We start from the raw sequence: 27234 nt of genomic DNA on the forward strand, positions 1-27234 counted from the left end.
AAATTTAATATTAAAATTTTAAAGTTAAACTCATCAAATTTTAAAGATTGGAATGTAGTACTCTGAAATTGCTTTCAAAGGAAGCCCCGTTTAATTGGTGGCTTAGCCGCTTTCTTATTCATTGAGAACGATAAAAAGAAAATGATAGTATGACTATTAAATGTATGTATTAAATATGTTTAATTGTATATTTTATTTTTTTAATAATTAAAAGTTAATTATTAGTGAATTTATATATATTTATTTATTTTAATGGTTAAAAATATTTAAAAGAAAAAAAAAAGAGAATTAGAAGCAATTTTTAATAAAAAAATATTTGAATGATAAAAAAATTATATAAAAATAAAATATAATTTATAACGTTAAATTATAAAATTATTAATATAAAATGGATTTAATTCAAAATTAATTATAAATTTATTTTTATATAATGTCGGCCTCTGAGTTTTCCGTAAAAAAAATGGTAAAGCCTAGGCTCGGCTAGAATGGAACTGTATTGTCGGCTCAACTCTCTCAATGTAAATTCTCTGAAGAGTAATGACTTATACAAATTCTTTATAAAAAAAAAAAAGAGTTTTATTAATAAAAATTAATTTTTTATACTTTTTTTTTTATAAAATTTATTGTCTACAAAAATTCGTAAAAAATTTATCTATTTAAAGCTGTTTAAAATTTAGTCATGTCTCTGCCCCTCTCAGTTTACTTGTATAAATGGGAAGGCTTATAAAATCGGTTTCCTTCTCATATCCTATGCCGTTCAAATCTTCTATTTCCCCATGCTATTTCCAAAGCACAGGAGACACAAAGACTGCAGGTTCTTTCTACTGGTTCTCTCTCTCTCTACCTATCTAGTTGTTCCCGTTTTTAATTATTTTGTAGCTCTCCTTTTTCTATCAACTGTCTTGTCTGTCTGTCTTTTGCTCAAGTGCCCAAGGCTTCTCCACTGGTGTTAAACAAACTTTGCAGGCTTTCCTGTCAGAAGCCCCTCTCCCTCTCCCACCGAGGCATCTGCCAAATATATAAAAGAACCCTCAGAACTCTCTGAAAAAACTCTCTTAACACGCCCAACGCACCAAACAAAGCTTAACCAACCAGACCAAAACAGCCAACTAAAACCCCATCCCCTCTCTCTCTCTCCATGGACTTCCATCTGAAGCAATGGAGAAACCAGCATGAGTCAGAGCAACAACATTCTGCAAAGATACCAAAACTTCTCCTTGAGCCCCATCCGCAACAGCCACAACTATCCGGCTCTGCTCTCCCCTTGTTTGTACCTGAACCCAGCAGCAAAATCAGCTCCCTGTCAGCATTTCCTGATTCAACATCAGCTGCTGCAACCATATTTCCTAGTAAGATTTCTTTTCCTTTTCTTTCCAGGCTTCCATCCAAATTACTTTTCTCCTTCCGGTTTGATGCGTTTTAACCCTTATCTTTTCTGGGTCTGTTTTTATGTCTGCTAGGAATGGGTAGTAGCTATTTCAGCCTGGCCCAGTGGCAGGAGCTTGAGCTGCAGGCTTTGATATTCAGGTATATGTTGGCAGGTGCTGCTGTTCCTCCTGAACTACTTCAGCCAATAAAGAAAAGCCTTGTTCACCCTACTCCATATTTTCTTCATCACCCTCTTCAACATTACTCGCATTTTCAGCCTGCTTGTAAGTTCTGAGTTTCTCTCGTTTATATGCAGTAAAATTTATTGATTCTATTACGGCAGTTATTTCTATGGCGCAGTGTGGAGTGAAACATAATCGTTACTGAAGAAAGAACGACTACTTTGTTAAGTCTTTATGTGGACAATGGTTTCATTTTTCTGATGTGTATGCCATAGTTCCATAATTATCTATTTGCCTTCTGCTTAAAGGCCGCATATATACTATATTCTATATATATAACTTAAGAGTTGACGAAACGCTGTTGCATGTTGCATGACTTGAGTTTGAACATGTTGTATTAGTATTGCAATCAGGCTACTGGGGGAGAGCCGCCATGGATCCAGAGCCCGGGCGCTGCCGGAGGACTGACGGCAAGAAGTGGCGGTGCTCGAGGGACGTGGTGGCCGGCCAGAAGTACTGCGAGCGCCACGTGCACCGAGGCAGAAACCGTTCAAGAAAGCCTGTGGAAATCCCCACATCCATCAATTCCTCTACTAGTGCTATAGCTAGTGGTGGTGGGGTTCTCAAAACCACCATCCCCGTTGCCTCCATGCCCTTGGCCACGGTGGATGGTGCGAACCACTTCGCTATTTCAGGAACATCTCATTCCAACGATCTCCTCCATCTTAGTCACAGGTAAAAAATAATATTCTTGTTTCTGTTGGGTTTGATTACTGTAGCACATCTTCAGCAAGTTCATTAGGAGCGTTATGATGAAGACCTAAAGTGAATCTTATAGCCATTGCAAGACAAGTATGCTTCTTGCTTCATGGTGCCTTTCCGAGGCTTTTTCTTTGAAGATCTTTCTATATCATAAAATTGGATTTGGTGGGATCTCAATAGGAATTCTTAGCCATGTGATATCTCTATGGTAGGACCATAACATGGACCTGGCAAATATGTCTCAAATCTGGGAAAAAGAGATTCTGTAAAAACCGACCCCAACCATTGCTTTTGAACCCAATAGATGGTGCCTTTTGCTCGTGTTCTCCAAGCTTTATCTTTATGTTGTTCTCGGCTTGATATTTTGCGCTATCATGTGTTTTTTGTCCCTTGTAGTTGCTCAGGGTCCAAAACTGAGAACAAGGGCCTCTTTGAAGCCCAAAATGATGCAGCCAATGGTAAATCAGATGGCCATATCCTACGGCATTTTTTCGATGACTGGCCGCGATCACTTCAAGAATCCGATAACGCTGGAAGGAATGCCAGCCCCATGAACTCCGCCACCTGCCTCTCAATTTCGTCGTCCGATGTGTCGCTGAAACTGTCTACTGGTAATGGAGACGAGCCAGGCTCCAGGGATGGCAATGCAGAGCCAGAGCAACCGCAAATGAATTGGGCTGCAGGGTGGTCTACTAATCAAGTGGCTTCAATGGGGGGACCTCTTGCAGAGGCCTTGAGATCTTCCACTTCCAATTTATCGCCCACGAGTGTTCTTCATCAATTGCACCGTGCTCCAGCCTCTGAGGCTAGCTTTGTTGGCACGTAAATTTAGTTGTTTTTTGAGTTAAATAATGCTATTTTTCTCGTGTTTGTTTTTTTAGCAGTCTTAACATACTTGTGATAATCTCTCTTGTATAAATTGCGTGGACGTTGTTATTTGAAAAAAGGAACGAGTTGGGACCATGATGGCCTATGGGATGATGCCCGTACAATCTACAAGGAAAAAGTAGGCGAGCACAAGTGCGGCCTAATATCTTGCATTTAATCAGATAACGCAACTCATAAATATCAGGACATTAACATTGTTAGTGCAGCGCTTCACATAAAAATAAAAATAAAAGAAAATCATCTTTGGCCGCTCTAGCATGAAAGAAAATACACCCAAGACATTAATATGAAATTTCGTGCTGTACGTTCTGCCCTTTGCCCATTTTCTTCTAACTCAACTACGAATTACCCCATCTCTGTAAAACGGCGGAAATTTACAGGGACCGAACTGCATCCAGGAAAGCAGCAAAGCGAAATCATCACATCAGGAGAAGCTTTTGTTGAAATCAAATCAGGTTTTTGACAGGTTCGACTCCGTCTGCGAGGGCATAGACCACTGCCGTTCGACTAGGTGCATATATTAGGAAAGAATGGGGCCGATCATCGTACCACCCGTCCTGCACAGCCATCCGCGAGAGTTTAAAAAAACTCTTGTTCAGTAGAGATGTGCAAAGAACGTTAAAACAGTTAAAAACTATTTTTATATGCATCTCTCAATAGAATTTTCTTACAGAACTGAAGTACTCAGCACAGTGATCAATCCTACTGAACCCTCCGAATAATGGATCATCTGAATCCAGAACAACCTGCAAGAGATACAGCATTGTTTTAAAAAAAAAAAACGAGAACAAAACAAATCATTCTTTAACAGAAACAGAAAACTTTGGGCTTGCTCTAAACATAAGAAACTAGCATAGGCAGGATCAACTGACGGAGATATTGGACAAGGAAATATGTTCCACGTGCTCATGTCTAAAACAAAGTTCAACTGTCCACCCAACATGGCTCACAACATTTTTAATTGTGCAGAAATTGGTATTTAGTATAAGGCAATACACACATTAAACGAACAAAATTCCAGAGGATCCCAAAGAAGTCATCCCATGAAGTATGTTTGGAAAGCATTCATAGCCTTTAGTTTACGAAGATCCAGATTAAAAGGATCAGTCTGTTCAGTACCCAGATGATTGGAGGACATAACATTGCATTATGTCTGCATTATCCTTTAATCAATATATTGTCAATGTGGCCGATATTTCATAATTGAATGTAGCCAAGATCTTTGATCCCTCAAGATGGTCTTTTGAAGAAGTTCAGTGTCAATGCCCACCAGAAAGGTATCTAATTTCTTATGTATGTCAGACATTCTCTAAGCTGACCATTATATGAAGTCTAAAATCTGTACTAGGAAAACAAAGTTTAACTTAAGGATAGAATCCTCTGGCTGACTACTTAATGATCTTATATTAACCGCTTTATTGGAGTACATCAATGTGAAATAATGAGTATTCCAGAGTTCTATATCATGTCCATATGTATAAAAAGGCATTTATAATTTGATGAAAAACATGAGCAGTTCACAACATGATATCTTTCTTGCATCTGCACTAGTGGGTTATAGCGCTGGCAGTCTGTCCCTCAAATTTGTGAAGAAGTTTATTATCAGTAACCAAATGCATAAAAGATTATAATTAACATATTATTGATACGAAATTACATGTGAAAATGCAGGACGGCCAAGTATAGTACAGTCCATTTCCTTACCCCCCCAACCCAAAAGCAAAAAAAGAAATACCCTGCCAACCGAGAATAAAATTACAGAGATAATACCTTATATTTTCCAGGCTTCAAGCAGCCCACTCGGTAGTCTGAATAGCTGTTGATCCAATGAAAATTAAAGACAAAAACAAGGTTCCCCCTTTCAAAGACAACAATCCTATCTCCTTCATCCTTCCGTGATACATATTGGTGCTCAGAAGTCATGAACTGCATCAACAATTAACTAATGATTTGGGTGAAAGCAAGTCTTTGTTTGATATGCAAAATGTACGGCATGAGGGAAAAGTAAGATGACAGAGATAGATCTAGTGCACCACAAATTCAATGAACCAAAAATATTGCAAATTGCAAAAAGCCCCCCTTTCCCTTTCCCCACACGCTCGAGCATGCACACACTGGCTATTAAATCACAGCCTCACCCTTCACCCTATTCTTGTAGTGGGGAGAAGGTGCAGTTTCAGATAATAGCGTATGTTGGGTTATTTTTTGGGACTTTGCATAAATAGATGACATTACATGAGACATCTTCTCGAGCTTCTTATTCTCCCACGATATTAATAGTATTTCACAAGCTTACCTAATATAATATAAGAATAAACACGAATAAATAGATAGCCATTAAGTACATATCAGGACCCCTGCAACTGAATACAGCTTTGTACTTCAGCAAAGACAAAACTTACACCATAAGTTTCTTCTAGATGCTGCATTGCCTGATCAAATTCTTGCATTCCATGATACCTTAGATAATCTGCATCTCCCTGGGTGTAATAATCAACAAGCGCAGAGATTATATATATCAAATTGTAAATGTTGAATAGAAAGAAAATATCTCAGGAATATTAAATGAGATGCGCATTTTGTTTTTTGCAAAAAGAAGTATAAACATGTGCATAGTTTGCTGCGGAGTATTCTTGTGGTTTGGATGAATCCCATTAAGTGCATGGTTAAGATTGCGGTGGGAAATATAACATATAGCTTAAGTTATTTATTGTTTGGTAACAATATGTTTAAAGCACTTTCAAACATGTTACATTTGATTGAAAAAAAATTAAAAAAGTACTTTATGGGATAGAAATGACGATCATTTGATTTTTAAAGATTATGATCATATTCTTAAAAGTTTGAAAGTTGTAATTATTTGAAAGTTGTATGGGTATTTTCGCCCATTGACAGTCTTTTTAAAATTGGAACTACATTCCGCATTATCCGGAAAAGTATGTTTGAAGAAAAGCATCAAACATACTTTTTAGCTTATTTGAAATTAAAAAGTATTTTAATATGTAACACCCAAACAACTTATTTTTTCCATTAAAGAGCTTTTAAGCCTATTTTAAGCACTTTTTAAAACTCCTAACGCAACCCCAAACAGGCCCGAAACCTAAATATTGGTGCTTAGAGGAAAGTGAAATCCCACAGAAGGCAGTTTCTAGAAGAAACTTACAAGATCAAATCTGCGCCTGCATTTATCGAAACTAGAATTGTTCCCAGGAATTACTTTGCCACTAGGAAGATGTTGAGCACCCCTTGGAAAATCAATCCACTCTGCCAAAAAAGAAAAAAGAAACAATAATAAAGAAATATACCATCACATCTAACATCGGTTGAGAACCATGCAAGGGCACCCTTGATTCAATTTACCAATCATAAACAGAAAGAGGAATCATACATTGAGAGAAGTACGGATAAAATGAGCTTTACTTACCAGGATGTCCAAATTCATTTCCCATGAAATTCAAATATCCCTCTCCACCCAATCCCATGGTAATTAGCCTGATCATCTTGTGCAGTGCTATTCCACGATCAATACGGGGAGTTGATGGTCTGTCTAAAGCCATGAACTCATACATATCCTGAAAGAGGGATCAGAATATAGAATAAACATCTAACAATCTAAGTTTAATATCCTAGTGCTGTCTAAATTTGAGGATATTATATTTAATTCTATGCTGTTGGTTGTGAAAACCAGAAAAACTCAAACATAGCACATTGAGAAGGTATCACCACGTAGAACCAAGAATCATAGGATCAAATGTTAATTTGAAATCGAATTCCTGTATTAATATGTCAAGATAAATGGGAATCATAGGCTCTTTTTTGCTTGGAAATATTTGACATGTAATGTTGTAATGTACTTGGTGAAACATATGCCTCTCGTCTTAGACATAGTCAACATAATCATTAAATTTGCCAGCATAAGATTCAATAATCAACATTTGGGTTCAACCAGAGTTCTCATGCTGAAAGCCTTTGTCCTTAGCAGTAAATTTATGCACAGGATATATAAAAAGTTACCTTGTCCATCAGCCAAAACGCAAGTGTCTTGTCACCAACAAGAGCTTGGTCATGACTTTCTGCATAGGCAACGCACTTTTCCAACCACCTTCTGTTGGTGAGTGTGTGAATAATATCACCCATTCTCCAATCCTCATCTCTCTTCCTACAACAACATAAGTAGGCCAAATAAAATAAAGGTCATTTCAAGACAAAATGCTCCTTCTGTCCCATAACACCAGAACCCACATCACATTAATATTGTTTCATAAATCTTCTACTGATTGGTTATACTCGCTCCAATGCCAATCTGTTTGAAAGGATGTGAGTGGTAATATCCTAAAAATCGCAATCATGGGGAAGTAAAATTTCCAACTCCGAAAAGATTTGGCAATTGCATCTCACTCCATTACACTGCATTCTTCTGGCATTCTCCAATACTAAGAAACCTCTTGTTTATCTACTTGTCAAACTTGGCTATATTATATTAGGCAGCTTACGTAGAAATGACACTTGTACAGATGTACTAAAACTTCTACGACAATCCTCAATAGGTGTTTTACTTTGGCCCTGTCACTGTTAGAAAAGTTTATTTATGACTCTGGATACTTCTACAACACCTCTGTGATATATCCTTAACCCACGGTAGATACATGCGAAAAGGATTGAAACATGTCATTCTTTCAATTTAATAATAAAAGACTACTTTTAGATAGAACATAAATCAATTGTGGCATATATAAAAGTTAGAACTAAGGCCAATCTTAAGAAGCATAAGTCATATATAGAGATAGTGAAATATATTCCACAAGAGGTAGAGGATACCATATAAATTCGTGGCTGTCTCAGACAATGATATATTAGCTAGTAAAACTACATATGAACAATAAGACCACCACATTGTCTTTTTCTTTGGGACTTTTTACATTTATAGACAAGTTCCGCTTTTGACTCGATGCTTCATAGTGGTAGCGTGTGTCTACCATGTTTTGTTGTTCTTACTTTTTCTTCCCTTTAGCAGTTATTTTTCCATGATTTGATAACTACGTACAAAGAAATTCTCTTCATAATGTAATATCTACAATTGCAATCTTCAAAAAGGTGACAAGTCAAGGAAGTCCAGTGGTTGAATATAAAGTACAATTCTTTTCTTTTTCTTTTCTTTTGTTTCTTTTTTTTTTTTTTGGGGGGGATCTATATACACAGATTTTTTTTGGGGTCATTATAATAACTTACTTGAGAAGCTCAATCCATTTATCAGCAATCGCCATGTGAAGCCGGTAATCAAAGCCCACACCACCATCTTGGACAGGAATACAGAATGCTGGCATTCCACTGACCTGTAGAAATTTACACCCTTATGCAATAATATTTAGAAAAATACAATACGAACCCTGTAACAGATATTGTTAGTTAAATATATCTAAAACTACTAAATTTCCAATCAACATTCCACAGTATCAGCATATGACTTAGAAAACATAAAGGCGCTTAATTTGATTCCAATTGGATGACATACATCTTCACCAATGCTAACAGCCTCGGGATAAAGTCCGTGAATGACATCATTGACCAGCATCAGGTAAACCACAGCATCCACATCAGTTGCGAATCCAAAATACTCATTATAATTTCCCGTAAAAGCTACCTACAGAACAGAAGAAAGATATTGTCAGAGCCACAAATGTCAGTAGACCAGTATTTTGGATTCGATAAACATCTGAAAAAATATGACTTTTAGTAATAATCATAGGTATTTTAAAAGGTACAAAAAGCACCTATAAAAATCATTTTTGTTATATTATTATGTCCCCATTACTGTTAGACATAATTTCCAGAGACTGAAAATCATCCTTAAAGCATGTAAGCAACTCATCATGCCCGACCAAGAAACACAAAAGTGCATTCCCAAAGGATAAGAATGAACCTCCAGTCCATGGTGAGTATACATCATTGATGTCACCCCATCAAATCTGAACCCATCAAACTTGTACTCTTCCAGCCACCATCTTGCATTTGATAGAAGAAACCTTAGTACCTATATGAATAGGTAAGAAGTAATCCTTGTTAACTGAGATAAAGAAGAAAAGATACAGGCAAAATCCATCACAATATTTTTGTCATTAAGTTTATGAGAGAAGCACATACTTCCCAGCTTCCATAATTGAAGAGGCGAGAATCCCACATCCAATGATATCCACGTGACCCAGAGTGGAAGTAGTGACCATCAGTCCCATCAAACATGTTCAGCCCATCTAAGACATTATTTGATGCATGGCTGGACTCATTCAATATGCGGCAAGACATAAGAAAGATATAAGTAAAACCAACTACATGGCACACAATATAAGGAAAAAATAAAGTTGACCGTGATTAAAAGCATAGCATATGATAGCTAAGGTGTCAGGGTGTGGTAGAATATCAAACTGACAAACAATTTAAAAAAACTTATTTTCACAACACAATACACTGGACTTGACAGATATTTTTGCAAAACCCAATTTATTTGCACCGTTGGGGAGGAGAAGGGCAGGGGGAATGAGATTGAGTATCCAGCAGATATCACGACCTATTACTGAAGACATTATAAGGATGAATTTAATGAAATGAGACATATTGCCAAGACTGGCTCAACCTCAGGAAGCTTAACTGCCTTACACAAATTGTTTGGGAATAGCAAACTCCCTTTTTTCTTGTTCGCAACATGCATCCACAATTTGAAAAGAAAACAACATATTTAGTACATAACTCTCCCATTCTTCTTTTCCCCCATATAGATGGTTAAAAATTAATCATGTGATTTATAGGGTCCAAGTGCATCTCTTTAGACCATGTGGATTTGACAGAGAAGATTCTCATTGAGGGATAAATAAAATGAGGTTGTCAAGAAAAAAATTCAACTAGCGGAAAGAAGAAAGAGAACATACATCCAAAAAATGATAGAAAATTGGAAAACAGGAGTTATTCATATTGCTAAAACGGTAACAGCTGAATGCAATTTACTAAAAGGACATTTGAAGTGAAAACAAACATAAGTGAGATAGTGGCAACTAATCAGTATGCCAGTTCACCCTCAAATCGTTTTTGAAAATACTTGAGTTCTCTCGAAAACACGAAGCTACAACCTGACTCACCGAGACCTTCAATCCAAACTACCAGAGGTTGGTTGAATGAGTCTTTCAATCCCAACTAATGAAGTTCAACTAAAAGAGTTTTTCACCATTCAGCTCAATGTAAACATGTAGATGTTCCTTTTCAAATCAGTTTGAAAGACACATAACGATTTGAGTCATAGTGTGCAAATTAGGTTTGCAAGAGTGTCCACCCACCATAAAAAACACATAACTCATCAAAATGCAATGGCATAAGAGGCAGTGTGTTAGAACCCTTCAATCCAGCAATACCTATGAACGATATCCATGAGAACAAGCAGACCTAGTTCATGAGCTCTATCTATTAGGGACTTGAGATCATCAGGAGTCCCGCAACGACTGCTAGGGGCAAAATAATTTGTGACATGATACCTGCAGCACGTGAAATAAAATTTTCAATCAGTAAAGATATTTTCTCATAATGAAGAGCAAGAAATTGACTAAAAACACCAAATTATAGACCGATTTTGTCCATCTACCCACAGTGTTATAGTGAAAGTACATGCTGCAGAACAAACAAAAAGAATAGGGAATAAGGTTGAACTACAAGACTGTTACCCAAAGCTAGCATAATATGAATGCTCTTGAATAGCCATGATCTGAACAGCATTATAACCAAGTCTTTTAATGCGTGGCAGCACATCATCTCTGAATTCGGCGTATGTGTTTATTTTTGGCTCCTACATTTCACAGTTGACAACATTGAGGGTCAGAAAACAAAATTACAAGGAATAATCCAATTCAAATGGAAGATAAAAGGAAGATGCAAGAACAAAATTGTAATGGCAGAAGGAAAACCCAAGCCACATCTGGACCTATTCTCCTAAAGGACTAATTAAGGTCAACCTTTTTTGCTAAAAACAGGCTAATTAAGGTTACAATTAAAGCCAAACCACACCTGGACAACATTGACTATGGTTATTAAGAAATGATCAGCACTTAAAGAATCTCATATATTCTTTAAGTTCCAAGAGAACACTGGCAAAAGAATATTTGAATTTTCTCTGGATGATTTTTTATAAATGAAGGAAAATAAGAAAAGCTTGGTGCAGTGATGTCAGTAATCAGCGCACATACTAACTTGATTTTTTCTCTTTAGGAGTGGCACCCATTTTATTTTGAAACCTTTTTAACATATTAAAATAAAGGTCATAAGAGAATATTTTGGGATTTGAGCTTCAAACTTTCGAGTCGGGGCCTTTATGCCAGAAATGTATATGATAATCAATTTGTTGAATATTAAGCTACATCTCTTGGAGCAGATCCTATATCTTTATAGGTCCCAGTACTAACTCTCTGTATGTTGAAGCATCTTCCTTCAATAGGATATCAAATATAATTATCGACAGACCAAATATATTAAAAAATAGACAATAAACAAATTTTTCTTTACGAGGATAGCAAAATGATCTGAGTTATCAAAATGGCCAATAATATGATTTGGATTAGCTGCACATAAGCTTTGGATGTAAGAGAAGAAGTTTGCTCTAGGATACTATGTTATTGGCTTCCATATAATTCATTTAAGGGTAAAGCAACTTTCCAAAATACTTTACAACCATGGAATTATAATATGTTGTAGCATCTTAAGAGATATCAGATTGAACCATCAAACAACAATTTATTACAAGCAAGAGCTTATAAAAATTACTATTAAATGCAAGAGAATAGGGGGAGATGCGCACCGTACTACTCATTCCCACATGTGACTCGTATATTCTAAGTGATTTTGGTTTCTTGGGCTGAGGATGCTTGAATACATACCTTTGCTGTAAAAAGTGAACAAGAGCATGATACTTAAGAATAACTGGTAGAAGTAATAACCTTGACCAAGTTCACAAGCAAATTCAGCTCTGTTTAACATATGTGAATCCAGGTGATAGTAATACAGACATTCATCCATGAATGATTATATTCAGCCTACATGATAACTAATTTCATGACTTGTGAATTATAGACACGCTCCTGTTTAGAATGAATGGCATCAATGCAAAGGAGCCACTATTGCAGTTATTTAAAATCATAGTGTTTCAATGTTCTGGAATCTCATTATATATTTCCAACTTATTGCAGATTATTGCCAAATTCAGATATTACTCCCGCGTTTCTTTCCCTGGATTCCTTAACATTACCATTTTTGTTCAAAAGGTCAAGTAAAATTATTTACCCAACTAAATGGCCTCAATATTATTAGCACTTTGCAATCAGAAATCCTAAATTTCCCTATTATTCAAGCCAAACAAAGGGGCAGAAAACATTTCAGAACCATACCTCTTCTGGTGGGTCATAGTATATGCCATTGTATGGGATTTCACCTGGAGCCTGTACAGAGTACTTGATCCAAGCAGGAATGGAATCTTTAATGCCAGATAAAGTATCCATGTGGATCTACAGTTCATGATTAAGATAGAGTTATTTGACAGCACTTGGGTTTAAATGGAAACTTATTCAGTAAAATCCTAATTGACGATGGTTACTAGTTACTGAGGTGATAGTATTGCCAGCTAATTTTGTGAAAAGCTGGAAACCCCCATATGAAATGTCTAAGTCATATTTTGAGTCATGGAATTTAGACAACGAATGGTGAAGGCTATCTGAGCAGTGGCATGATGGTAAATTAGCTAAAGCTAGTATGACCAATAGCCATCTATCTAAAAACTGAGAAGTAATCAATGGGAGCTCCCGGTAAAGAATCAAGCTCTCTGTCTTGATTGTTTTCTTCTTGCCTGTTTCTGATCACATCCACACTATTTGGAATAAGTCATCATGCATATAACAATTCACAATTATGTACTTTAATACATATACGTAAGTCTGTCATTGCTCTACATGTATTAGGCCATGTACGTATGATGGAAAGGTAACATTATGAAAATCTGTTTTAATGAAATAATTTTCCAGCTTTCTCATTTGATATTGAAAGCTGGATGTAATGGAGAGTACCCTCTGTAGCTAAGAAAAGTTTGTAATCAATTTCGCTACCTGCTTATTTTCACTTTAAGAAAAGTGGAGATTTTTACTTCCTTGGGAAAATGTTCAAAGAGCAATAGGAACTGGAGCTAAATTGAATCGCCAAAATTTAGCAGTGCGGAAGACGTTCCGGAAGAATGTTACCTTCACTCTAGAACCATGTGGGATTGGCGGAGAACCGTCAGCATTATTTGGTAAAAAGATCTCCCAGATACCAAACTCATTCTGTTCACATACAAACAATGAGTTTCCCAGGGTATATAAACATAAACATGCAAATAAATATATATACTGCAAGTACAGAAGACAGCCAACACAATAGGAGGTGGTTTTGTCTTTTGTTAATGCAAAACATATAATAGAAATAACAGAGTTTTCTTTCCTCCAAGAAGTTAAGAGAGGATCAGCGATTCAGCTGCGTATAACATTATGTTTATCTTCTTTTTGTTTTTCTTCATTTACCCTGATTGATCAGAATGATACCTATCCAGTCTGCAGGACAATGAAAGCTATGATCTCTTAGACATTAAATTCTTCACTATACAGATACCTTGGTCCAACTCCTTAGACAATGTAAATATTTAAGATACTTTTCTGGTTTTCAGGCTGTTGATTTTTTTTGGGGGGGGGGGGGGGGGGGGGGGGGGGGCAATTATCCCTTTCCCAAGAAGAAAGTCCATTTCAAGCTTCTTCAAAATTTTAACAGAAATGATATAATACTAACAAAAATATTCAGAAACAGTTAGGCTTAGGGCTTGTTTTGGAACACAAACCATCTCATCTCATCTTAAAATTTCTCATAATTTACTTTTCAAACACAAACACTTTTCAATTTCAAATCTTCAATTTTTTCATCTAATTATTACCTAACCATTACAACTTTTTCAAATTCCAAAACAAAAATTATATTAAAAAATTATATTCTAACAATATTTTAATTTTATAATATTTTTATTCAACTTTCTCTCTCATTTCCCAAAACCTAATCAAACATCTTAACTTGAACCATTTCACTACTATTCACAAACCATTTCACTACTATTCATAGAATTCTCATCTCATCTCATTCCCCAAGGGCCAAACATTCCCCTTAGGCCCTGTTTGGATGTTGAGCTAAATTAAGATGAGTTGAGTTCTTTATGAATAGTAATGAGATGAGATGGTGGAGTGAGTTTTGTGGGGCCTACCTAAGATGAGTTTAGATGTATTTATGAAAAATTGAAAAAGGTTGTGGGTCCAATGTGTAAAGAGGTGTTGAATTGAAAAAGGTTGTGAGTCCTACGTATAAAGAGGTTTTGAGTTTGAGTTTAATAATTTTAGAGTTGGGTATTTGGATGTTAGATTCAGTTTAAAATTAGACTGAACAGTTCAGTTCAAGTTCCAAACGGGGGCCTTAGGACAAGTTTGGGAGGTGAGATGAGAATTTTGTGTTTTGTTTGAGAGTTTAAAATATTGTGTTTTAATATTATTATTGTATTGGAATTTGAAAAAGGTGAATTGAGATTTGAAAAAGTTGAATTGTTTATTATATTTTGTATGGGGATTTGAAAAAGATGTAATGATGAGATGAGAATTTTGTGTCTCATCCCATCCCCCAAACCCGCCCTTAGTGTTTGGGTGTCCATTGAGCCCTTAACCAAGTGTACATTAGGCCGGAGTTCTTTTAACTCAATAATACCACACGTTCTGTCTTAAAATCCATCTCACGATTCATTTAGTGAGGAGCTTAAGAGGACATCATCAGTGCATCTACTCTTAAGTTTCACTTGGGACTTCTTGTCTAGATCATTATCTGAAGAAAACATAAGGGTTAGAAATGTTCACCACAACGATTCAAAATTTTAAATCACTAAAAAAAATAGCTACTTTTAAGGGTATTAACTAAATGAGTAAATTAAAAAAAAAAAAAAAACTAAATGAGAAAATTAAAAAGAAAACATACCCGGTTCATAATATCAGCATTAGGATTCCAATTGTTAAAATCCCCTATCAATGCTGCTGACTGCAAAATTTAATGATTGGATTATTCGTAAGAGGAAAATATAAGCTAATACTTCAAAATGATAATCAAGAATACACCTCGTTTTTAAGCTGATTATACTACTATTAGAAATAAGTGAATTTTATTGAATCAGAGAAGCTTTGGATCATTTGGTGCTAACCGAATACATTCAGAACATCCAAATTATTTATGATCATTACATGGCATAAATCCCTCCACATTGAGTTGATGCACACACAAGCCTCACCCAATTACAGTGTGAACAGAGTTTAGAAAAACCATAACCATATTGACTACTTTTGATAAGTCCATCCAAATTAGCAAAATAATGCTGAAATGGAAGAGATCAAAGTGGGTCCTCGAGGCCTATTTTTTAGTGGGTGTTGATTCTCCTTCCACCTCTTTAGGTTCTTCTTAGGCTTCTTGATTCTTTCAATTTGAAAAACTGATTTATTCTTTTCTCCCATTTTCCTCGTATTCTGGGATGCCCATTTTTATAAACCCAACATACCAATTAGCACATTTGATGAATAAAATTGCTAATCTTCATGATAAATACACCTACATCAAGCTAAAAAACAGTTTGTAAATCAATGGATATTATAGAATTCTTGACTTCAATCATCTCATAAAATATTATTCTCTCCTTTCTCTAATAAAAGGATGGTACACATCTCCAAATTACATTTATAACATTTGCTGTCAGTTCATCTATACCTTTGACTCCAGTCACGAGCATAGTTTATCTGCAATCCAAGTGGCTTGTTACATGGCATAGCTCTCGTATATCAATGACGAGTTTAAATTACTATGTTTTGCTACTCTGTGTTTATGTCAACGTAGGAATGCCTGCACTAATCTTCTAGTAATACAAGTAATTATCCTGAGCAGAACATGATTCTAACTTCAGCCTGAACTAATACCAATAACCAAATGATAGCAATAATAACAATTCTAGTAATAGTAATTGTAATGATAAGTTCTCCATGAAAAATAACTGAGGTAGAACAAACCTTAGCTCCAGGCGCCCACTCTCGGTAAGTTATACCTGTGGCACTGGAAAAGCAGTTGATATTATAACCAGCAAGTGAGATAAAAACTAGATTAAAAGAGAGAAAAAGTAGCAGGTTCTGACTAGAAGCACATAAACATTAATTAAATCAGAATGAAGATGCATAGATTTCAAGTATTTCGGAGCTTATAACTATATATGAGAGATCTACACCGTAAGGAAAGAGGGTGCCGTAATACAATGGATAGATAAATATTCTGTGAAAGGTCTGCTTGCATACTGAATAAGTTTTTCTGCTTACTAATCTTCTGTTTAACCTAGAACATGCATACAATTTTTTTTCCTAAGAAGCCTAGAAGAGTCATAATAACCTATCCACACCCAAAATGATCATTAGTTAGGAGTTCCGCCCCTCCTATGTTAATCAATCACAAGAAAGTTCATTGAGTAAACAACGATGAAATTGGTAATCACAATCAATCCACTTAGCTGAGATTGTGAGCATTCAACTAAAGGATACTAATTTTATAACACTAGAAAAAGAGGTAATACAAATATTAAGCCAAACCACTGGGGTTTCCTCTGTTCTTCTCTACTCGTCACACCTGTGACTTCCTAAAAGAGTGAAATGAAATTTTTTTAGTTGTGTTCTATTCTTATTACTACTGGGTTAAGTACAAAAACTGTCCTTTGGATTTGCATGATTATCTACTTGATAGTTGGGTTTTCAATTTTATTGTTTTGCTCCCTAGATGTTACAATTTTATTAATTATATCCCTACATTAGATTTCCACACAGAATAAAAAATAAACTTCCCAAAATGGGTATCTAATAATACCTGCGACTGAAACCAAACTTTTCATAACCACGAGAAAACACCTCCAAACCACCTTCATGCTTGTCTATTGCATCACGCAGTCTTTTGTATTGTCCATAACTGTAGTTGGCAATATACGACATAAAATAGGTTAAAAGTTTTACAACCACATTATACATAATCAAGAATGTCGAGAAATTAGGGGAAATATGGAATAAACATAATCAAATAACTGTTTAATAGTCATAAACAAAAGAAAGCATTAGGTAATAATATCGCCCTAGTATTGTCAGATATAAACCAAACAACCAATCACTCACACTTTTAAATTAAGAATGGGATCATCATTACCTATCAGCATTGGGTTCTCTCTCTCTTTTTTTTTTATAAGTAATAAGAGATTTTATTCCCAAGAATAGGCATAAACCCAAGAACACAGGAACTATACAAAGGAAATACCTACTACTTTCTAATACCAAAAGGAAATCTAAAACAAATTCTGGAATTATCAACCATTACAAAAGTTTTAGTCCACAAACTCAAAGTACTAAAGAAAAAAAAAATTGTTTGATAGTACTCAAAGTACTATCAGCATTGGGTTCTCATGGATAGTGGTTACAAATTTGTGTTTGATTCTAGGAAGATTCTCCTGAAAAAGTTGGATCTATCTTACCATGTAAGCTATTTAAAAGCAACAATAGATAACTTTGTAAACAAAAAATAAATAGTCTTGTAACACGCCTATCCTACATTTGGAAAAGAAATAACTCACATGGAGGGAGCAGTGAGTGCTAAGTCCCACATTGGCTACTTTCTACCCGAAATTGGGTTTTATATAAATGAATTTTGTGAAGTTTCAAATTGGTTAGTCTTGTTAGTCTTGTTGAGGTAATAGTAAAATGTGGCTTTATAATCTTTCCTTAGATCTTTGCAAAATATGACTTGGCCCTAATGAAGACGTCATGAATTTAAGAGGGGAATTTCTAACACTCCAGTCCCACATTGGAGTAGATATATTATTAAGGTAGTCGTGGGTGCTATACAATTTAAAACTTCTCTAGAATTACTTTCACCTATAGCGCGGATGTGGCTAGTGCTTTCTCTAGGTTGTTACTCTAGCAATATAATTAGGTGACTGAGAGGAGGCGAGAACAAGAACTTAGCCTACATATTGGTGAATGAATAGAGTGAAAAAACGAAGTTAAGTAGCAGCTCAGAAAAGCTAAATAAAACCAGATAATCTAGATTAAAAAAAGAAAAATAAATGACTTCTCCTGATATTGCTTTAGACATTCACGGTTTGCATGCTTAATTGTATATGAACAAGGCCACAAATATAACAAATCTTCATATAAACTAAGTCCGATACCTTTATATGATTTCCATCGATACTCCTATTTAGTTTTCAACTTAAATCAGACCTCTAACACAATTAACGCGTAATCAATCAGAATAATGGACAATGGTAACTTCATGGGAACAATAACATCTTTTAGGGAACACTTTAACGCGACATCAAGAAGACCCAGCAAAGTATAACAGGTTACGGGGAAAATAATGTAGACATCAACATTGGATCACTGCAGCTGCAACATGCACAATCCGAAGCATCTAATTGTGCACCCCAGATTATTTTAAGCCCTAAGCCAATTACTCAGGCATTTCTTTCCCAATGTATCTCATAAGTAAAAGAACAAAATGCATCTCACCGGTAGTCAAGATGCTTGCGATGATTATTCAGAAATGGATCGATTTCATATATTCTTTGCCCAGTGCCAGGTGGGGAAATGGTCCTTCGTCTAGATTCATCCTTTTTGACACCTTTTTTCTCATCAACAGTAGATGCCTTATCACCATGAGCTCTACCATCATCACCTACAAGTGTTGAAGAAGCTGAATCTTGTTCATTGTCAAACTCATTATATCCACTGGTTGGTTCAACAAATTTTACTTCATTCTCATGCTTCTTGTCATCTTCAATAATTTTATCATCTACATCACGCAATACCTAAAAAAGATCATCAAGATAGAAGAAGGCAATTAAACAAATAGGAAATGATTGTCAACCAAAAGCTGACTCTGTTTTGAGAATTTGAAAGCACCCTCCATTAGCAAGAAAATGACCATATAAGAATCAGAAAAGAGTATGAAACTTTTATTAATAAAATAACTCCACCAAACTGACTGATCTGTGTAAATGCTTCTATAGTGAATATGTTGATAAAGGGGACACATACCTATTTAATTACCCCATGACTGAATCCCCAAGAAAAGTTGTAGCATCACAAACCCCACATCAAAATAGGAGTTAGCAGAGCTCAACTTCTCTCCAATAAACAATAAGACATAGTGTTCATGTTGAACATTTTAGAATAAGCTTGGATTATGCTCCCTTAGAGTGTCCCAACTTATCTCCATGGTCTTTCTCATTCTAATGAAGTCACAAATGCTTCCTCACACCTTTGCATTCTATCAAATGGCATGCCTTATTTTCACAACTCCCTCATTCCCCCCCCCCCCAAAAAAAAAAAAAAAAAAAAAAGAAAAGAATTATAGGTGCTTGTACCAAGAATCTAATGCGCAGTTGCCTGAACCAAGCATTTCTTTCTATTATCTTCTTTCTTATAGGTAAGCGTTCTATTACACCAAGTCTGGATGGATTTCACCATTCCTTTCCATTAATACTCTGTTGGCCAAACCTTATTATTTCATAAAGGGGAAAGGGTTTTTCAGCTGGTGCGCAAGAGCACATTTCCATTTTCCCCGTACTAGAAGGGGTGGCCTTTTCAGCAAAACTTGGTTGTTGCATTCAATGCACTGATATAACTGATTACTACCATATATCTTGCCCTGATCAATGGTGCGGCAATCAGTTTCAGATCACAACTATACATCCATTTCCAAGAAACTGATGGCTGTTCAGGAAGAGAATTTTCAACGATGCATTAGCGATCTAATTAATAAGACTCACAAAGAAAAAAATTCGATTACAAGGTTTTCACCCTAATTAGTACACCTCCTTTTTGTTCACACAAGATGTCTGCGGTAGTGTATTGAGGGGACCGAGACACATCTTTCTTTATGGCATAACCCAATCTCTATCAACAGACCCAAACCATAAAGTTACTACTGGTGCCACGAGAGATATATATTTATATCTCACATTTCAAATCCTCCTGATTTATCACCTATTCTTTTCTTTCACTTATTATTTATAAAAAATAATAACCCCAATCCTCCCTTAAATCAGTCTTTATTCCCCACCCCCATTAAATTATAAAGAAAGCCTTTGAATATTTTACTATCAGAATATGCATAGCTACTTTTAAAATTGGTTTATTCTACAGCAGCAAAACCCTAGCTTCTTCTTCTTCTTCTTTTTTTTTCTTTTTTTTTATAGTTAAAAGATTATATATATTTTTTTAATACTGGGGTGGGGGGTTTGAACCTGGTTCTCCCATTTGGAGACCAGACCTCATGCCATCTAGTCCTTTTTTTTTTCTTCTCTTTTTTTAACAAGTAGGTTCCTCTTTTTTCATACATGCAAAACCCAAGTGGTCTATAAAATCTGAAAAAATAGAAAGCTAGATGGATCTGAAGCATGCCCCCACTCATTTAATGATTTCAATTAAAGGTACTGTTGTTCCTCTCCCCTACAAATAGTCAACAATACTGATAAGAGGAGCAGCATTCACCTACCTCACACACCCTCTGAATAAAGAAACACGTCAATAACTTTCAAAGGTATCATCCATGAACTCCAAATGATAAAAGGCAAAATACCACATCTCGAGCAACAGAGCAATAAAGCAATAGATGTTCAACTGATTTTCTACTATAATACCCTTTGGGGGTAGAATCTGTCCACAATTCAGAGCAATAAAGCAATAGATGTTCAACTGATTTTTTTTTTTTTTTTTTTTAATAGGTAGAGTCCAACTACTCTATGTGTTTTACAATTTCCTTCGTTACAATCATCAAATAATATTGTATTGAGTTGTACTCATAGTGGGCATTACCTTTCAACAAAAGGTAAAAAACTAGTTGGCCATTTCTTCCTACAGTATATATAAGATTTTGAAACCATACGCACAAGAAATTCAGAGACCATAATGTTAAGTGTCAGTGCATTACATCCGTGCACACACTCCATACCTGGGGATCTTCCTGAACTGTTTCAGGGCTTTCCAACTGGTCTGTCAAGGATAAAGAGCCATCTCCTTGACTGCCAGGAACAAGGATTTTATTAGTTGCAGCAACCATTACTGATGAGGAGTCAGAACCAGGTGAAGACATTCCAACAAAGACGTTCCCTACAGAAGTCATCATATTAGATTTAAATATAAGATAAGAGGAAATAATTGCAAATATATAGCTATTGTCTGAAAATAAATGAGATTCTTGTTTAAAACCAAAGAAATCATTAAGTGAAAATCATTCAGAATTTAAAGTGGTTAAAACAAATCAGTCAGTCTTACAGGTCAAAAGATTAATACACTCAACTCTAGTGGCAACCTCCATTGAAGCTGCTCTTCACAGCCAGTCATAAGAAACGTACCTCTGGAATATCACTCATGTATCTTAAATAGAAATAATTTGTACAAACTCCAAATAGGCATGCCCATGCAAGACCTTGTAAAAAAGTGGACCCCACTTTAAAAAAATTAAAAAAAAAATTCTTTAATAGTGGGACTCACTTTTTTACAAAGGGCTTATACGGGACTTGTATATTTGAGGCTTGTAACTAGCATTACAACTAGACAAAACCGGAAGAAGATGTTATTACCAAAAATATATTAAAAAGGAATCCTGGAATTTACATATCTGAGCTTGGAATAACTACAGTTAGCAATATTATCCTTCAGACTACTACTCTGGCAACATGTCCAGGAGTACAGTTTCACACTAGTGTAAGCATCAAGGTTGAACGTAAAACCTATTCCCACTTATTTGACGCCCAGAACGTTGGTCCTTATTCCTTTGCAGCGTCAATTTGTCAATTGAAAAACTACCAAATTCTAAAGCTCCGCCACAAGAGGTTCAGGGCATATTCTAATTACCAAGAAAGAAGTTTCTACAAATACAGCAAAACTAAAGTTTTCATAAACATACAACGGGACCTTTTAGGGGTAATACATCCAAATTTATAGTTATTTGTCATTTGTGATGACTTGCCATCGTCTTGCTTCAGTTCAATTCAATTAAGTAAGCACAATAGAAGTATTTTATAGTCAATATTTGACGGCTTTTACATGGCAATGAAACGACGTGATCGTCAACCAAATCGAGGATATTTATACAAATACATACATGTACACACACACATACAGCTACTATTGGCTGGTGGAAGCCCATCCTCCAATCAAAAGCTAGATTTCCTGTACTTACATGGCATACGTCATTACTAAATAAACTATGATCATTGCATTTGTAACTAAAAAGAGTATAAACACTGTGCATTTGAGAAAATGAATGAAGACGCCAGAGCGCAATGACAAAAAGCATGGAGAACCAAGCTCTGAGGAAAACGGAACAAGAGAGAACGAATTCAAAAGAAAAAGAAAATAAGAAATTGAGAGAGAGAGAGAGAGAGAGAGAGAAAGTACGACAAATCGAGTCCTTCAGCAAGAGAGAGAGTTTTGTATTGCGATTGCCATTGGAGGTCGATCGCGACCACTTGCACGCTGAGGGAACGGCAGGCAACCGTATCCCCGAGATTGTGTAGACCATTTGTTGGGAGGGATTTCGTCAAGTGCTTTGAAAACCGAGAGACGGATCCAGACTCCCTACTGAGAGATTATTTTTCAAGAGGCCGAGGGGAAGCGTGGAGGCAGGCAACCAAAGACAGAATTGAGTGATGGCGCATGAGGCCAATGAGGAGAGAAGCAGGTGCTCCGAGCCCACGAGTGCAGTGTTGAATTGCATGGGTAAGTGGGACCTACTAAGATGGATTCTGCATCGTACATCTGGCGAATGGGGTAATCTTGGCCCGCCACATGCGCGCTGACGTCGTGGCAGATCAGAAACGAAAGGCTATGGACATTCTGTTAATATTTAAAATAGAATAGCGATATTACACATTTTATAATATATTTTATAATATATATTATAAAATAAAGATATTTTATAAAATAATATTAATTTTATAAATTATTTTATAAAAATATCTTTCATTTAAAATATTATTATGTAAAATATTATATAAAGTGTCGTATGTTTATTATTTTTATTTAATTTATCATATTTTGGTGTCCTCTTACAGTACTATAGATCACTCCAATCCAGTAGTAGCGTCGCTCGACTTGACTTCTCGCTACCCATACTATCAATTTTTTAATTTTTATTTAATTTAATTTAATTTTAATTAAATTATATGATTAATTAAATTTATATTTTTAAATTATACAAGTAGTTCATGTTCTAAAATTTTAATCTAAATTCAAAAAGTGAAAAAAAAACACTAAGTAATAAAATAATAATAAATAAAAGGTAAGTCTATCATTACCCATCCTCCACTTAAAGAGGTGAATATGGTGAATGACGAATGCATGCAAGTGGCGGTGGTTCCGTGAAAACCTACGGTCCTTCTTCTCTTTAATGGCACCATCATAAACGAATATACCATCCCGTATCAAAATCAAAGGAGCATCTTTAACTGCGGGTTCATCTCCCAATTATAACTAGATACTGCCAACAGGCCGCCCAGCTGTTATCCCGTTAGTGAATTTAAATATTTTTTTATATCTTTAATCATTAAAAAAATAAATATATATACAACTTTACTAATAATTACTTATTTAACCATCAAATAAAAATAATAATTAAATGATAAATTTGAGAGACTCTAATAACATTTTCCTTATAACTAATCCCAATTTTCTGTCGTAAAACACTAGTTTGGGAGCATATGTGCAAGGCACGTGCTGTTGAAAATGCTATTGTATTTTTTATATGGTAAATATGGATTTTAAGATGCATATCAATTAGAACAAAAAGTATAATAAATGAAAAGATAATCATAAATCTATACAACAAATTTTAAAAATGATTGTATTATACTTGAAAAAAATAAAGGAAACATAAAATATAAAATTATTGGACACATAACAAATCAAATGTTTATAACTCATTATATTTAAATCATAATAGAACATGCATTGCTTTCCTTGTAATAAGACCAATTAGACATGTACATAATAACAATAATAATAATTTTCTTATCAATGAAAAAAATAAAATATTATCCTTTTTAATTATTTCAGAAAATTACATGGAATTGTTATTGGAATGATAAAATATAAAAATAGACTATTAATTTTAAATTTAAAAAATTATAATTTTTTCAATTGAAAATAATATTAGTTTAAAAATATATTATTTTTAATCATTTAGAAAACAAAATGAATATAATAGTGAATATGATAAATTAAAGACCAATTATGAACTGATACATAAATTGGAACCTAAAAATAATAATTAAGTTTTGTAAAATGAGAATATTATTAGTCCAGTGACTATGGTTTATTTTTATGAATTACTATGAAGCATAATATGAAGATAATTGTTGGTTTTTTCCAAATAATATTATATAAGAAAAATACTATTATTTTTAAATCTAAGAACAAATATAAAAAAAAAAATCCTAAGCAACAAAAGTTCAATAAACCAAAATCTATTTGTAAATTATTAATATTTCATTCTTATTATTATTATATTCTGATTAATATTAGAATAATAGAAAATTTAATTGTATTTTTAATGATGAATTAGTGGACAAAAAGTGATTGTGTAAGTGAGGGCAAAAATGTAATTATGCAAATTAGGATAGTGTGAACTCAAATACAAACTACTATTTTTTTTTTTTTTAAGCAAGTATGTCAAATATAAACTAAGTGGTTACAATATACTAGATTCAATGGGGTGGGAGTCTCAACAACCATCCCAAAGTAAGCAAATGCAACACGAGAAATAAAAAATAGGAATGGGGAGGCAAACATTTGCCTCCCACTCATTTCCCACTAAGGGGAAGCCGCTTAAAGCGATTTTTGTATAATTTGATAAACAGACTATAAAATTTTGACTAAAAGTCACAATGAAATGTTATGTGCTGCATTTTGTTGGTCTAGACTGGCTGAATAAAACATTCACGACCACTTTATCTTGATATTTGGTTAGAAAAAATGAGAACATAGGAAAATATCAACCAGAAGATTAGTCGATATGTCGGCATAGGATTGTCACTGGCTATAAAGGCGGGTGTGGTTTACACACCACTCTTGGAAAAAGGTAATATTCAAATCTAAGAGATTCGAAACCACTGATCCCAGTGGTGACGTGCGTGATGGCAGCAGACTCCCCCTGGCGCGCGTGTGCTGTACATGCCACTATTTTGATCAATTTTCGTCCACCTTTCAACAGATCGATTGCTGGAGAGTCTGCTGATGGGGCGTGCGGTGATCGTAGGAAGCTGGTAGGCAGCAGATCAATACATCTTGGTGCTATAGATGAAAAACTATAGAAAAATCGAGAAAAAAGCTTTGGACAATTCCCACGTTGGGTGGACAGGAAGAGGGAGGCTAACCCCCCCACCCCCTGCCACAGTCGAAAAGGATGGGATCTTTGGTTACTTTGGTAGAGAGAGAAAAAAAAGTCCTTCGAAGAGAGAAACAGAGGAAAAAAAAAATACAAACCACTATTTGTGAGGCTATAGCCTCTTTTATTGTAGAATATATATTTATATGTTTTCTTATCCTCTTTAGATTCTCATGAACTCCGAATGCCACTTGGTTTCTCCTGAGTTTGATCACCATTCGACTCGTGTAACACCCAGGCCCGATGCTTGAGGCCCAAGTTAATGAAAAGCTAGTCTAGAAGTAAACAATACCATTTTGGTAAGAAATCCTTCCCCTCTCCTCTCCTACCCGTCACTCCCCTCCTGATTCCCTCTCCCTCTTTGTTACCTTCTTTGTCCATTTTCTCTCATCCCCGTTACTTACTCTGCCCATTTTTCTCACTCTCTCAAATGTTCTCAACCTTACTCAAATCCACTCATTGACAACACTCTCAGGCTGAAGAAAAACCCACAACCCACGTTCCTACCTCCCCCCACTCTGATCATTATTTAATTCCTCAAACGATAGTTTCATCATTTCACTGCTTCTTCCCCTCTCATTTTTTTAAGGTCTTTATCTCCTTATTCAAACTCCCTTCACCAGATCCGACGTTCTCAACATGTATGCCTATCACATCCTTCTTCCCATTCATACCACTGTATGCCACATACAACCTCATGGAATATCTGCCCGAATCAAAAGTACCCGCTCATAAGTAGGATTCAGTTGATTTTAAACACAACCATGATCGTTGTTGAAACCAAATAAAAATAAATAGCCAAAAGCCAACGCCAAAGTTTCACAGCCATAGATCACCACCAAATTTGTCATCAACCATCTCAAATTCGTTGCACCCATCACCACCATCGTCGAACCCAACAACTCACGTCTTCCCCATGGCAAACGAAAACCATCGTTGTCATCATGCCAAAGAACCATCGAAAGAGAGACACACAACCATTGTGAACTACTCAACCTCCACCCCCACAACCTCCACTCTATCACTACCACCACAAACAAGTAGCAACCAACGGACCATCAAGCCGCTACACCAAAGGATCCCTACGCACAAAAGATTGCACCACCACGAAGCCAAGAACAAGCCAATGATGCTCAGCTCAGATCTGTATTTTCTTAGCCCAGCTTCGACGCACAACGTTTCTCTTTCTTCATACTCTATTGCCACCGTCAACTCCACCGCACAACGCTCTCTCGGTAAGCCCGAGTTTCCCTCTGATCCCCTCTTCTTTTCCTACTGTTTTCTTCTTTAACAACCCTAACACCTTTTTACTCTTGGGGCTATGTCATCGTCGACCCTAGTTGTGCCACCGTTGATCTCCACCCAGACTCGTTGTCGCATCCAGCACTTCCTCGGTGAGTAGCTGCCCGACTCTCTCTCACTCTCATGTCTATTTTTCTCAAATGGGAAGAGATTTATCCCTCTAGTAATCTAACATCTACGAGGGTAAATCTAA

At 35.6% G+C, this 27234-nt stretch overlaps 2 protein-coding genes across 2 annotated transcripts; one reads left to right on the forward strand and one right to left on the reverse strand.

The window, feature by feature from the left end:
- Positions 1-796: 796 nt before the first annotated feature.
- On the forward strand, positions 797-3428 carry LOC121265421 (growth-regulating factor 3). The gene is made up of 4 exons (XM_041169049.1): positions 797-1349; positions 1461-1652; positions 1952-2285; positions 2709-3428. The coding sequence occupies exons 1-4, from the start codon at positions 1139-1141 to the stop codon at positions 3136-3138; spliced, it is 1167 nt and encodes a 388-aa protein (XP_041024983.1). The 5' UTR covers positions 797-1138; the 3' UTR covers positions 3139-3428.
- Positions 3307-23004, reverse strand: LOC121265369 (1,4-alpha-glucan-branching enzyme 1, chloroplastic/amyloplastic-like). The gene is made up of 22 exons (XM_041168977.1): positions 22754-23004; positions 21303-21460; positions 18857-19155; positions 17169-17267; positions 16331-16373; positions 15258-15317; positions 13460-13540; positions 12617-12733; positions 12031-12114; positions 10904-11025; positions 10598-10717; positions 9342-9471; positions 9121-9231; positions 8713-8841; positions 8430-8533; positions 7215-7359; positions 6625-6772; positions 6364-6464; positions 5603-5680; positions 4971-5126; positions 3872-3946; positions 3307-3757 (listed from the first exon to the last, which is right to left on the reverse strand). The coding sequence occupies exons 1-22, from the start codon at positions 22875-22877 to the stop codon at positions 3647-3649; spliced, it is 2595 nt and encodes an 864-aa protein (XP_041024911.1). The 5' UTR covers positions 22878-23004; the 3' UTR covers positions 3307-3646.
- Positions 23005-27234: the final 4230 nt, after the last annotated feature.

The sequence above is a fragment of the Juglans microcarpa x Juglans regia genome, chromosome 5D, assembly GCF_004785595.1.
Source record: "Juglans microcarpa x Juglans regia isolate MS1-56 chromosome 5D, Jm3101_v1.0, whole genome shotgun sequence".
In the NCBI taxonomy this organism is placed as follows: Eukaryota; Viridiplantae; Streptophyta; class Magnoliopsida; order Fagales; family Juglandaceae; genus Juglans; species Juglans microcarpa x Juglans regia.

What these genes read in the sequence shown, in the direction of transcription:
- LOC121265421 (XM_041169049.1), top strand. Translation starts at nt 1,139, where the DNA reads ATGGACTTCCATCTGAAGCAATGGAGAAACCAGCATGAGTCAGAGCAA. An exon ending in TGCTGCAACCATATTTCCTA is followed by an intron (nt 1,350 to 1,460) that starts GTAAGATTTCTT and finishes TATGTCTGCTAG; the next exon opens with GAATGGGTAGTAGCTATTTC. An exon ending in CTCCTCCATCTTAGTCACAG is followed by an intron (nt 2,286 to 2,708) that starts GTAAAAAATAAT and finishes TGTCCCTTGTAG; the next exon opens with TTGCTCAGGGTCCAAAACTG.
- LOC121265369 (XM_041168977.1), bottom strand. Translation starts at nt 22,877, where the DNA reads ATGGTCTACACAATCTCGGGGATACGGTTGCCTGCCGTTCCCTCAGCG. An exon ending in CAGTTCAGGAAGATCCCCAG is followed by an intron (nt 19,156 to 21,302) that starts GTATGGAGTGTG and finishes GATCTTTTTTAG; the next exon opens with GTATTGCGTGATGTAGATGA. An exon ending in GTGCTGAGTACTTCAGTTCT is followed by an intron (nt 3,758 to 3,871) that starts GTAAGAAAATTC and finishes ATGGCTGTGCAG; the next exon opens with GACGGGTGGTACGATGATCG.